General features: G+C 34.7%; 1 protein-coding gene across 1 annotated transcript in view; it reads right to left on the bottom strand.

The window, feature by feature from the left end:
* RIT2 (Ras like without CAAX 2) overlaps positions 1–13,048 on the bottom strand; it is a 237,705-nt gene that overhangs the window by 139,187 nt on the left and 85,470 nt on the right. The window contains exon 3 of the mRNA XM_023750812.1: positions 10,764–10,837. Coding sequence (XP_023606580.1) covers positions 10,764–10,837 — 74 coding nt within the window. The remainder of the gene's footprint in view (positions 1–10,763; positions 10,838–13,048) is intronic.

The following is a 13,048-nucleotide window of genomic DNA, read 5'->3' as shown; positions in this document are numbered from 1 at the left end:
GCACCGTCCAGGGGCAGCAGGCAGCAGTCTCTTGGATGAGGGTTCGCTTGCTTGCTTGCATCTGGTGCTATACTGATTATGACTCTCTTGGTACCTAGCAGAGGAAATATACCCAAAAAAGCTCTAATGTACTCAATTTCTCACTACTTACAATAGGCAGTATGAGGCAGAGGTAAAAGGTTTGATCCTGATACGTGTCATACATTGCAATGGAATCCTGGTGTTACAGACAGCAGCTAAAAGGAGATGAAAGCAGGCTGAATAGGATTTCTTTTGGCAGGAGGTAAAGTGGAGACTGCTGTAAATCAGGGAAGCCAGATTCTAGCCCAGAAATGTTCCATCCAGAGGCCAAAATGTTTCCTGATGATTCAGGCAAAGAATATTTGATGTCTATGGCTAAGGACAATAAAAGACCTGATCTGGCCTCATGCTGGTTAATCGGCATCAGTTTAAAAGGAGGAAAGTTTCAAATGATACATACTTTAAATATTTTATATTCATTTAAAACATACAAATGTATATTCATTTTCTCATCCTTGATGGTGAGCCAACATGCCTCCTTTTTAAAATGAGTCTGCCAAATGGGGTTGTATTTTTGCACAAAACATCCATAATGCATCGTTCATGCTTTGAAATGTTGATACCTTTAAAATGGAGCAAGAATGTAAGACATTTGTGAATCCATCAGAGTTCAGAGTGATAGAGTTTTAATGCCAAGTTTTTAAACCATCTTGCCCAACCCTATTTCAATGACAATTGGAGAGATGAGGTAACTGGGACTCATCAATTCACACCTTTATGAAACACACTCAACTTAGGTTAAAAGTTTACTACCAGCTGTGGCCAGATAGCTTAGTTGGTTAGAGTGTCATCCTGATATGCCAAGGTTGCAAGTTTGATCTCCAGTCAGGGCACATATAATAAGCAACTAATAAAAAAGAGTACATAAGTGGGACAACAAATCAATGTTTCTCTCTCCCTTTTTCTCTCTCTCTAAAATCAATTAAAAATGTTGAGTCTCTTCTTAAAATATTCTTTCAGCTCATTAACTTATTAAATAACATAGTTATAAAATTAGGTGCTACATAATAATCTGGTTGAGGAGCCAACATCACCAACTCTTGGAAAGCATGTGGGGATAGCTGGTTACAAGTGGAGTGGCCAGTAATCGGGCTGCCAGAATGAATCAGGATTTAGAGAGGGAGTAGGGGCTGCTGGCTAACTGGTGGGTGAGTTAAAGAGAAGGCTGGTTAAAAGACTTCCTATTGTAACAAGTAGAAGAACAGAGTGAGGTATTCTGTCACAGCCCTGGTGAAGACATTACAGCTTATGGAAAAAAAACTGAGTCATTTATCTTATGCCTACATACATTTCTGAGAAATTTCTAAGCTGATAACTAGGGAGATCATAATGCATGTGGTATCAGCTGGTATTTCTTCACTAAAGTATATGTAGCAAAGGTAAATTTACAAGAAAATATGAATGAGACTATACATATTCCCAAACAGGCAATGAGATAAAAAGTAAATGATATGAATAACAAATAATCAGAAAATATATTTCCATAGATTAATTGGAGCCCAGCAGAGTAGCTCAGTTGGATGAGCATCGTCCTGTGTATTGAAAAGTTGCCAGTTCAATTCATGGTCAGGGCACATACCCAGGTTGCATGTTTGATCCCTGGTAGGGGCACTTGCAGAAGGTAGCCTATCCACCTATCCATGTTTCTCTCTCACATCAATGTTTCTCTCTCTCTCTCTCTCTCTCTCTCTCTCTCTCTCTCAATTTAAAAAAAATCAATTGGAATGTCTCAAGCCCTGTACAAGCTTTACTCTTCTGCGGTATATTATCAAGGACACAGAATCTTCACTGTTCTAAGGATCATCTCAGAAGGAATTTTAAGAATTGTCACAGAAATCTATGTTACTTAGATTTATAACAACTTCAGTCTATAACATCATGAACAAACTTATATGGGCAAAAATCCTAGAAGGCATATAAAATTAGGAAGATTTGGGCAAATTTCTTTAGTTACTGCCAACATGTGTAGTAGTAATCATAAATAATCATGAGTCCAAGCTGAAGATTAACACTAGCAGTTCTGCAATATTAATAAACTGTGACAATATTTTTCCAACTATATTTTCTTAACAGGTCCTATGCCAATGATACAGGCTAACACAGATTCATTAAGATTACATAGTTTGCTATTACCAGAAAATATGTTGCCACGTATATTATTATTTTTAAAGGAACATATGTATTAATCATTATTCTCTCAGAATAGAAAAAAAAATTTGTGTTATTAAACATGCTTCTCAAAATATCATATATTTGTATATTTTAATCAATTACCTTTCTTCTAAAGTTTTTATGACATATAAAATTACTTGTTTGTTAGGTTTTTGTTAATTATTTATGCTCTTGAAGGTTCTCAGTGCACCTTAGAGAGTCTGGTTTGTAGAATTCCAGATGTGGTGCCATATTTCAAGACTATATTATTCATGGGATGAACAGGTAATATAGCCTTGGGGATTATTTTAAAATGCATTGTAGTTTATAAGGCTTATACATAAACCAGTAAAAAAATCAAAAGGCATGACTTTTATAGTAACTATATACCCAGCTGGCATTCACTCTAATTCTCATGTATAAAAGCAATTCAAGAATTTTCCTTCTTTCTAAAGTATTTCAAATTCTACAGTCTTTCTTCTCTCAAATATGAATAAATGTCTAGTTAGAAATGTTATGCAAGTTGTTACCAGTTACTCCAAAAGCAGAGTTTTGTAAATGACTGGACAATAGGGCTGGTCAGTTTACTGCTGGACATACTAATGCAGGTCCAACTTAGGAATGCTGAATCCCTAATATGAGTACACAAATACTGAGATTCTCATCAAGACCTAGATAAAAAATAATTCAAAACTCCAGCAAATTAATAATGAATAATACAAGAATAAATGTGCTTTTGCATACTCACAACTGTGAACCTACTTATTCTAATACTACCCATCTGCTAACTGACTGAATTATAACTACACGTTTTTCGTGTCTACAACTGGAGTGAAGATCAAGATAGCAGCAGACATGGCACCATGTTGTCCTATGGTGAAGACATGTGAGCCCATAAGTGACGTGACTCCCACAGTTAAGTTTTATAAGCACATCCCTGGAGCCCCTAGATGTATTGTTTCCTTAGGCTACATGTCAAATGGTCTCACCAGAGCCACAAAATGAAAGAAGCAGTAATTCTTCTTTAACTAACACAACCACTGAAATGAAGCCATATGATATTGATATCAATTAGTACAAGAGCCTTCCCAAATGGTATTTATCATGGTTAATTTTATGTGTCAACCTGACTGAGCTAAGGAAACCCTGAGTAGCTGGTAACATCTTTTCTGGGTGAATCTTTCAGGGTGTTTCTGGGAGAGATTAGCATTTGAATCAGTGAATGAGTGAAGCAGAAGGCCCTCCCCAAAGTGGGTGGGCATCATTCAATCCCTGGAGGATCCAAACAGAACCAAAAGGTGAAGGAAGGGTGAATTAGCTCTTTCTCTGCTTAGCTAAAATATCCATCTTCTCCTCCGCTAAAACATTAGAGCTCTTAGTTCTTGAACTTTTCCACTCAATCAGGGCTTACATCAGGCCCTGAATTTTCAGGCCTTTAGCCTTAATATCACAGGCTTTCCTGATTCTCCAGTTTGCAGACTGCAGGTTGTGGGATTACTTGTCCCCCATAATTGTGTGAGCCAATTACTTCAGTAAATCTCCTCCCATTATCTATATCTATACAGGGGTGGACAAAAGAATGTTTACAGTTGTTCATATGGAAAAATACAAATTAATAATGAATAATACAAAAATAAATGTGGTTTTGCATACTCACAAGTGTGAACCTACTTTTGTTCACCTTTATCTCTATCTCTATACCTATACTATAGTATCTTTCTATATCTATCTGCATAGATATCCTACAGGCTAGATATCCTATGGGTTCTGTTTCTCTGGAGAACCCTGATACATTATGCTCTCAGCGAGGAAGGATGGCCTGCCATTCACAAATCACTGGCACCAGAGGTCCTGTAATTGTATTGGTTCCATTGATGTCCTGTAGTTTAATGAGAAGATGATGTTTGGCTGGATTTTGCTCATTACAGTTTTGGTATGTTTTCTTACAAAAATGTCTGTTTCCTCTGTATCATGCCTATTTTTTATTGCTTTGTGACTCAAATTTTATTTCCTCTTAAATTTCAGGTATGAGAATAAATGAGAGCAAAGTTTAGGAATTAGAGCCTGGGTAGCTATAAAGGGAGACGTCTCCCAAATTTATACATGAAGACTGTCCAAAATAAAACAGTCAGGCATTCTATAAGGAAGCACTTTGGGTTTCCCAGACAGCAATTTGATTTTGAAATCAAAATGGGATATCTGCAGAGAAAAGTAATAGCACTTTGCATTTTATCATAAATGGGGCTTTCCTGGATTATAGTAGAAAAAAAAAACATCAACAACAAAGAACGTAGGAAGGGGAGGCCCATTTAAAATGATTTTAAAACTATTTTTATACTTTGAGAGACTCAGTTTATGATCCATTAAACTATTACTGATAAAAATGCTTTTTGGTTTTCCATTAGATAGGATATTTTGGCTTTCATTTGAAACTAAATTCAGGAAGAGAGAACTGCATTTTTGGATAACAGCATAGAAGGACCTAGATAACTGTCAGAACAACTCATGGAAGTATTAAGTTTAGGGGATGAATGTGTGTTTATCTGAAGAGCCTTTGGGAGTCAAACAGCTTTGCATCAAACATGTATTTTGATTTCTTAGTGATACTAAAGATACTTGTTATCCTAGTGGGTAAACTTACCATTTAGTTTTCAAACTCCTATTCTCACATAGACCCCCTATAACTTTGAGTAATTTCTGAATGAGATGTTCATTGTTATTTTCATTTGCATTAAAAAGAATTCAGAATTCAGAGCATATTTAGAAATACAGATAAACAGTATCCAAGATAATCCTATATTAAGTGGCTCCTTGTCAAATTCTGTGTGTGTGTGTGTGTGTGTGTGTGTATGTGTGTTGCTTCTCTAATTGAATGCAGACTCATTCTCAGAAAACAGAAATGCAATCACAGCATGGAAACAGACATTAAACAGAGTTCTGAAAAAAGATCCAGACCCACCCCAACTCCTCTCCTCAGCCCAAGTAGGACTGTAAAAACAATTTGGGAAGAATAAAATGCATTCCCAGAGCCTGGCCTGACCTCCCCAACCCTGGTATCTGGAATGAACCAGGTAGAGCAAAGGGGACCCCAGGAACAGAGCAGCCAGGAGTCCCAGAACTTGGGCCACTCAGTGTAAACGCCACTCAGTGTAAACTCCAAGGTTTCACATGTATGCGTGTGTGTGACCAACACAGAACTTGGCTGAACACTGGATGGAAATTTAGGAGCCAGCCCTAGTCCTAGAATGAGTCTGGGATGAGGGACATAGAGAGAAAATTCATGTCCCTTTCCATGATAGGCACTGGGGTTCCTGAGGTGGTGGAGGAGGCAGGATGGGGTAGGCTCTTTGTATCCTCCCTCCTTTGCCCCCTGACATTCTTGGGCAATGTCAGTGGCACTGAAAAGCCCCCAGCTGGGGCTTCGCAGGACTAAGGGCCTAAAAGGAAAAAGGAAGGAGAAGGGTGAGTTCTTTTCCAATCCTGGTGCTAGCATCAGGGGGCTAATGGAATAGGAAGGTGGCCTTTGCATTCAGCCCCTCAGGTCAAAGGAAGTTGATTAGAAGAGTTTCTTATTTTGAAGGCACTTAATGGCTCTAGGGCAATATATTTTCCAGCTCTTTTGGTCACAGTTTGTCTCCAGTTGCTTATTGAAGTCAAAATCCACATGCTATTTACTGGTAGTTGGTCCAAAGAACAACCAGAGTTCTTCGAATGGGGGCATTTCAGAAGCTTTGCTGCCTAATTGCAGAATTGATTTCTAATAGAGAAGTTTGGTTCCCCAAACCCTATCTTTTTCCGGATTTTAAATAAAATGCAACACACATTTTCCAGGGTCCTTAGAATAAGATTAACAGAAAATATTCACCAAGAGTCTTAAAACAAACAACCAATCAAACAAGGTCTGGATTTATTCTTTTCTTTCCCAATTGACTGAAAAAGCTACATGATTACTGGTAAGAAACAACGGCAGTATACCTACCGAGATACCAGACATAGACTGTGACATAAAAGAAGACATAGTCCCTCACTTAAATGATTTTTAACCTTGTAGAGGAGACTAACTAACCAGTTTACATTTTGATATATTAGCTATAATGTATATAATAAGAACTAGTGGTATTTCCTAAGTGATTTTCTGCTACAATCTGTTTACCATACCAAGGATCCATAGGTCACGCCAGCTAAATTCATGCCCTTATTATCATATATGTTCCCAACCTGCCAACGTGGGCTGTAAAGTGTAGAAATATGACCTAGAAAAAACATCAAGCTTCTTCCTTAAGCTTTGATTTAGTGTCAAGAACCCAGTTTTCCATTTTCAGTCCTTTGATTCCTGTTGTGGCCCCTTGAGGGTTTCCAGATATACAAGATGCTGAAAACCCACCCACAAATCTCTCTCATTCTCTATCCCTACCTACACACACACAAAACAGAGAAAAATATTAACATCATAATATTACTATATTCCAAAAGGAACGAAAAAGAGAAATAAAAAATGTTTGTAATGCTTTTGGTTATATCATCAAAATGTCCTATTCCTATAATGTAAGATGATAGGCATTTTACCCATTTGTTTTTCTTTTAATGGACTCATAATTTGAAGTGATGTGTATACATTCATCTTCTCAGTGAAATTAATGCTCTGTTGGAAGAAGCCATCCTGCATTATTCTTTTCTGGTTAGCATTTGCCAGAGCAAAAACAGTTGGTTTTTCTTTAACTTAATTGAAAGCTGCCTTTATACAGAAGTGACATTTTCTCTTAACAAACTAGGTAAACCTTGCCTCCACTGCTAAAGTGCAAATTTCTTAAAGGCAGGGAACATTTTTCAGATTTGTTTGAATCTATCATAGTGACTAGCATTGTTGAGAGAGCATAAAGACTGTCCAAACATAATAGTTCCTGTTGAATCAATGAAATAGTTTTGAGAATGATAGAAAGATAGAGCACAAAATGTTTTAAATAACATTTAATCTAAACTCTTTATTTTTTAAAAATGGAAAGAAATTGAATCACAGAGACAATAAGTATTTTAATTCTAAACATCCCATTTATGTCAGATATAGGAAAAATACAGGTCATATGCCCAAATGTTTCATTCATATTTATTGAGTACGTATTCTTAACTGGGCCTCTTCTTCATGATATAGCTGTATAAGAGTTATAGAAAGTGGTATGTATTGTCCCTATTGTTCTTAATAATTTTATCATTCACATAGATGCCAAACAGACGCAATATTGCTATATACTTATACCATCTAAATCTTTTCCTAATGGACCAATATTCTGATGGTGTAACTCAAGGAAAATCTGCAAAGAAATACTCTTTACATTTAGAATTAGGGAAGATAAATATTTTGTGTAAAACATTGTAAAATATGTAAAGAATGAAAACGATGCTTATAAATAAAGTCTGGTACTGATGGCATTTTTTTTTCCCTTCAGATTCTTCCTTGATTTTACCATCTTGAGTTTTTGAGCCATTGTTCTTGCCAGTTTTCTGTACTGGTGGTTCTCAACTAAGACACTTTTAATAAAAATATCATTGACATTTTCAAAAAAGTAATACACTAGTAGCAAGCATTACTAGTCATGAATAGTCCAGTACTATTTACAGAGATGGCTTTGAGTGGTAATGGAGCCACATCACTGTAGGCTTTCAGGAATGACCCATGAGCATAGAAAGCACCTGAATCCCTCCAGGGTTAGCATTTAGAAGCCATGTGATCTTGGGTAAGCCACTTGCCTCTTCTGAGCTCCAGTATCTTTATTTGTAAACAAAGGAACTAAAATATTTCATCTCTAAGCCCCATCTATATTAAATATTCACAATGATAGTCATTTACATGGATATTAAGTAGAAACAATTATGAACTGACTTCAGAGTTTCTACTAAGGACCATTCTTCATAAAAGTCCTGTTTGCACAGTGGCCCAGTAGTAATTATAGGATGAAAAGCTCTGCATTGTCCACCACAAAAATGTAACATTGAGGAAAATGCTTCAAATGATGAGGTCATTGAATGACATTCTGTTTTTCATATCTTTGTATAAAAGTATGCTTTAGAGAGTCTTGGTAGTCATTTTACTTAGTATATTTATGCAATGAGTACATCAAATTTATATACTTTTTAAATTTGGCAGGTTTAGTTTTGAAATTGCCAAGTTTCAGTTAAAAATATAAATGATAAATATAAATCCTAATGTTTTACATATCACACTGGTGAGTAATTAGATGCTTCAAACATTGTTGGATAAGGAACACTCACTGTTTATAAGAGAAAGTTAGAGGTGATATGATTAAAGGCACAGCATAAAAATTTGATGTCTCTTTCTTCAGTTTTGAGTTGATTCTTTCTTAAACATGTGAAAAAAGAAAAGTGTAACTCTTCAAGGCCAGGGACTATAGTGATTTAATTTTTTGTATCACTATTGAGCAGTTCATCCAGTGTTGTAACCCTATGGATGACCAATTAATTATATTGAAAATGTGAGATACATACATACACACTGATATGTAGACATTTAATCTCACATAGTTGCATTTCACATGCATTGAATTAGTAAGGACATTGTGATGGTCCTTTGTATCTCTTTAGATTTTTATGCAATTGATAGTCTAGTTAATTTTTCCATGAACCAATAGAAATGTTCCTATCCTAAATCTCTCTAAGGCTTCAAGAGATTACATCCCCCATTAGTCCATTATCCAAATGTGTTTTTTTATATATGTGTTTCAAATAGTCTGGATATATTTCATAAATATAGAAAGAGACCACCTATTTCCAGTGACTTACACAGCATCAGTATTCCAATTAATGCAGTTATTTTTTAGATAGTTACATCAAACAGATAAACTAATAACATATTTTTTAAATATAAGTTAAGTACAAAGGAAAATATTACAGTGAAGATCTCTGTACCCATGACCTAGGTTTTGTTTAATCAGAACTTGGGAAAACATAAATCATTACATGTATAGTGGAAGTCTACTTTCTACCTCTTCCCTTTCCTGATTCTTCCCTTTCTCCTCAAGAGGTAACCACTAGCTTAAACATATTACAAAAATTTTTCACACTCTAAGTCAAAGTAAAATTCTACATATATCATATAATCAGTCTTCTACAGACCATATTCTTTGCTTAGATTAGAAATAAGTAAAAAAGTAAAACCACATATGTGTGTGAAAATAATGCCTACCCTCATATTGATTGCAGAATTCTGTATAAATTAAATGGGTTTTCAAATCTTCTACAACTATATTATTTTTGTATCTAGCATTACTGAAAGAGGAGCTTAAAATTTCCCACTATACGTGACTTTGGTTTTATATATTATTCTATATAGCTCACTCCATTTGTCTTATATTACAGACTAGATGTTTTTAAATAGTGTGATGATTTTTATTACAAATCAGCACTTTTACATCTTAATAATGCTTTTTTCAATAAAATTTATTTTGTCTGATATTAATAGAGGTATATCTGCTTTAGGTTTGGTTATTTTTGCCTACTTTTAAAAATAATCTTTTTTTAATTTGCCACTTTTCTGTGCCCTTATGTCTCTTATAAACCAAACAAGTACAAGAGGTTAGTTTTGTTATTTTATTCAAAATGATGCTACCAATTTACTTGTCTAAAGGTATATACATTTCCATTTATTTTGGTTCCTGATATATTTATATTTATTTATTGTACTATGCTTTTTGATTTCTTTTCAACCTTATATTATATGCATAACTTTAGAATTTATTCTTCCCCTTTCTATCTGCTAGTTTTTAGGTTATATTTTTCATACTTCATTTTTGGAGTAGTTTTAGGTTTACAACAAAGTAGAAAGCTACTTTTTCTGTCTGTCATTTAATAGTATTAATTATTTTAAAATTATGAAGTTAAAAAAATGTCTATTCTCCTCCAAAATACTGCAAGGCTTTGAAATACTTTAATTCTGATTCCTTTCTCAAATTTCATTTATAACTGCTGTGTAGTATTTTAGTTCTATCTTTATTTTTATATCATACCAATTATTGTCTCTTCCTCTTCCTCATAGTTCTCTTTCTCCTTGTTCCTATCTATAGATTTTTAAAATAATGTGTCAGATTATGCTAAATCTTGGTTATGTTACTTATTCCATTGAACTGTCTGCCTAGCCTTGGTTGCATGAGTATATTTGCCAGACCATCCTTCTTTATATTCAATTAAAATTCTCTAATAAAAGCCATCATAAGATTAGGGCCTCAGACATAGTTCTGAGCACATCTGAGGAAGAATAATAAACTACTTTATAATCTCACTAGCAATATCACATCTACTCTTATATTCTTATATTGAGAAAATTAAGGGAATCTTGAAATATTCTGGTGGCCAATGAGTCACATTTTCCTGTAATATTTTTTTCTTATTTAATTCATTGCTGTTGAACATTTGTTCTTATCTGTTTAAATAATTAAGCTCATCTTCTTTGTAGTAAATGCATTTGAGCTTAAAGCTTAAATGGGCCTCAGAGATTGGAGAGATCTAAGAAGATTACCTACCTGACCAGCAGTGTCCAAGATGTCCAAATAAGCTGGCTCATTGTCAATCCTAACCTGGGTCTTATAAGCATCTTCTGAAAACAAAACAAAACACAAGACAAAGTTTGTATTGAAATTAACAGAAAAGACATATTTAGTTTTTAGACTTAAGAAGAAAAAAAACTTTCTAAATAGGTTACTAATCTCCTGATGAACACTTGAGCTGGTTCCAAATCTTGGCTATTGTAAATAATGCAGGAATGAACATAGGGGTGTGTATATTCTTTTGAATTAATGCTTCAGGTTTCTTCAGATAAATTACCATAAGTGGAATTGTGGGTCATAAGACAGTTCCATTTTTAATTTTTTGAGGAAACTCCATACTGCTTTAAAAGCTGTGATAAAAGCTGTGATTTACAGAATGGAATACTACTCAGCCATAAAAAAGGAAATCTTACCCTTTGTGACAACATGCATGTACCTGGAGAGCATTATGCTAAGTGAAATAAACCAGTCAGAGAAAGACAAGTATCATACATTTCACTCATATGTGGAATTTAATGAACAAAATGAACTAACAAGCAAAATAAAGACAGATTTATAAATAGTGAGCAGGCTGACGGCTGTAGAGGATAGTTGGGAGGGGTGGTGCAAGGATTGAGCCAAAAAGGAAAAAAAGATAAAAAATTCATGGACATGAACAACAGTGTGGTGATTGCTGAGGAGGAGGGAGTGGAGGCAGGTGGAGGAGAGTATAAGGGGGATAAATGGTGGTTGACTTGGGATGGTGAACATACAATGCAGTGTACAGATGATTTGTTGTAAAATTGTGCACCTGAAACCTTTATAATTTTTTAACCAATGTCACTCCAATAAATTCAATTTTAAAAGAAAAAAATGGGTTACTAAGTAAAAGATTCAGATACTCCAGTCAAGTAGAGTACATAGAGTGAGAAGGATACAACCCATAAAATATAAGAAAGGGACTTTCTGCTTAAAGTAAAATAAAGTATATTTCTCCTTTGTCAGGAAAATCTCATGATCTGAGGTATCCTGGTGATGTTCCCTAGAGAACCAGTTAATGGAATAAATGCATGCACCACAAGTTTGTATGCTGACATTAAACTCAGTGTGAAAGTCTAAAAGCTTTTCCCAAAGATCAGGAACAAAACTGCTTTAACCATTGTTATTTAACATAGTACTAGAAGTTTTAGCTAGACCAATATGGCAAGAAAAGTAAATAAAATGCATCCATTTTCTGTTAGCAGATAACATGATCTTACATGTAGAAATCTCATGGTTTCTAAAGAATTCAGGGGCTGATAATAGGGGTGAATGGGAAGTTATTGTTTAAGGAGTACAAGATTTCTGTTTGGGAAGATGAAAAAGTTCTGGAAATAGATAATGGTGATGATTGCAGAGTATTGTGAATGTGCTTAATGCCCCAATTTTTAAAATTATAAGATTTCTCTCTCTCTCTCTCTCTCTCTCTCTCTCTCTCTCTCTCTCAACACACACACACACACACACACACACACACACAATAGAACTTCTAAAAAAATTTAGCAAAGTTTCAGGCTACAAAGTCAACACACAAAAATCAGTTGTATATCTAAACATTAGGAATGAACATAAAATAAAATTAAGAAAATGATTCCATTTACAATGACTGAGGTGAAGACTTGTACATGAAAACTACAAAAAATCAATGTATTTGCTTCTGTACTTTGCCATATCTGTGTATCATTTCAGTGAAAACAGTGAATATCTGGGTCTGAAGCTCTGGAGTGAGAGCTGAGAATCTTACTTTATTAATCCATTTATTTCCTCATTCATGCCAATCCCATCCTATATATTTCAGCCTGTTCAAATACCTACAGTGAGTATATCATCATTTGTGAAACATGGTTGAAACTTCTCAGTCTTGAACTCACAAACTCATAGAGTCAGCCTACAATTTCTGTATTATTTTATTCACCAATTATAGTATAAGTAAATAGCAAACTGAATCACCACAAAAATATTTAGAACAGCATTGAATTTTGACACAATTCAGTAATTATTTATACTATTGATTTTGAAATGCAAATACATAAATTATTATTTTCACAACCTTTTGATTTAGAAAGTAGTGATGGTCAACCACAGGAGGCACTTTTTCAATGCATGAAACTGAACTTCTCCCCCCAGAATTAGATTTCTGCTAGCTGCTGAAGGTAAGAACACATACAGACACAAATAAATACACACACACACACACACACACACACAGTATCATGGTCTCCACTCTCAAGAAACTTATCCTA

Source organism: Myotis lucifugus, unplaced genomic scaffold, assembly GCF_000147115.1.
Source record: "Myotis lucifugus unplaced genomic scaffold, Myoluc2.0 scaffold_16, whole genome shotgun sequence".
Taxonomy (NCBI): Eukaryota; Metazoa; Chordata; class Mammalia; order Chiroptera; family Vespertilionidae; genus Myotis; species Myotis lucifugus.
Note: the sequence above shows the minus strand (reverse complement) of the source record. Positions and strands in the feature narration are given on the sequence as shown.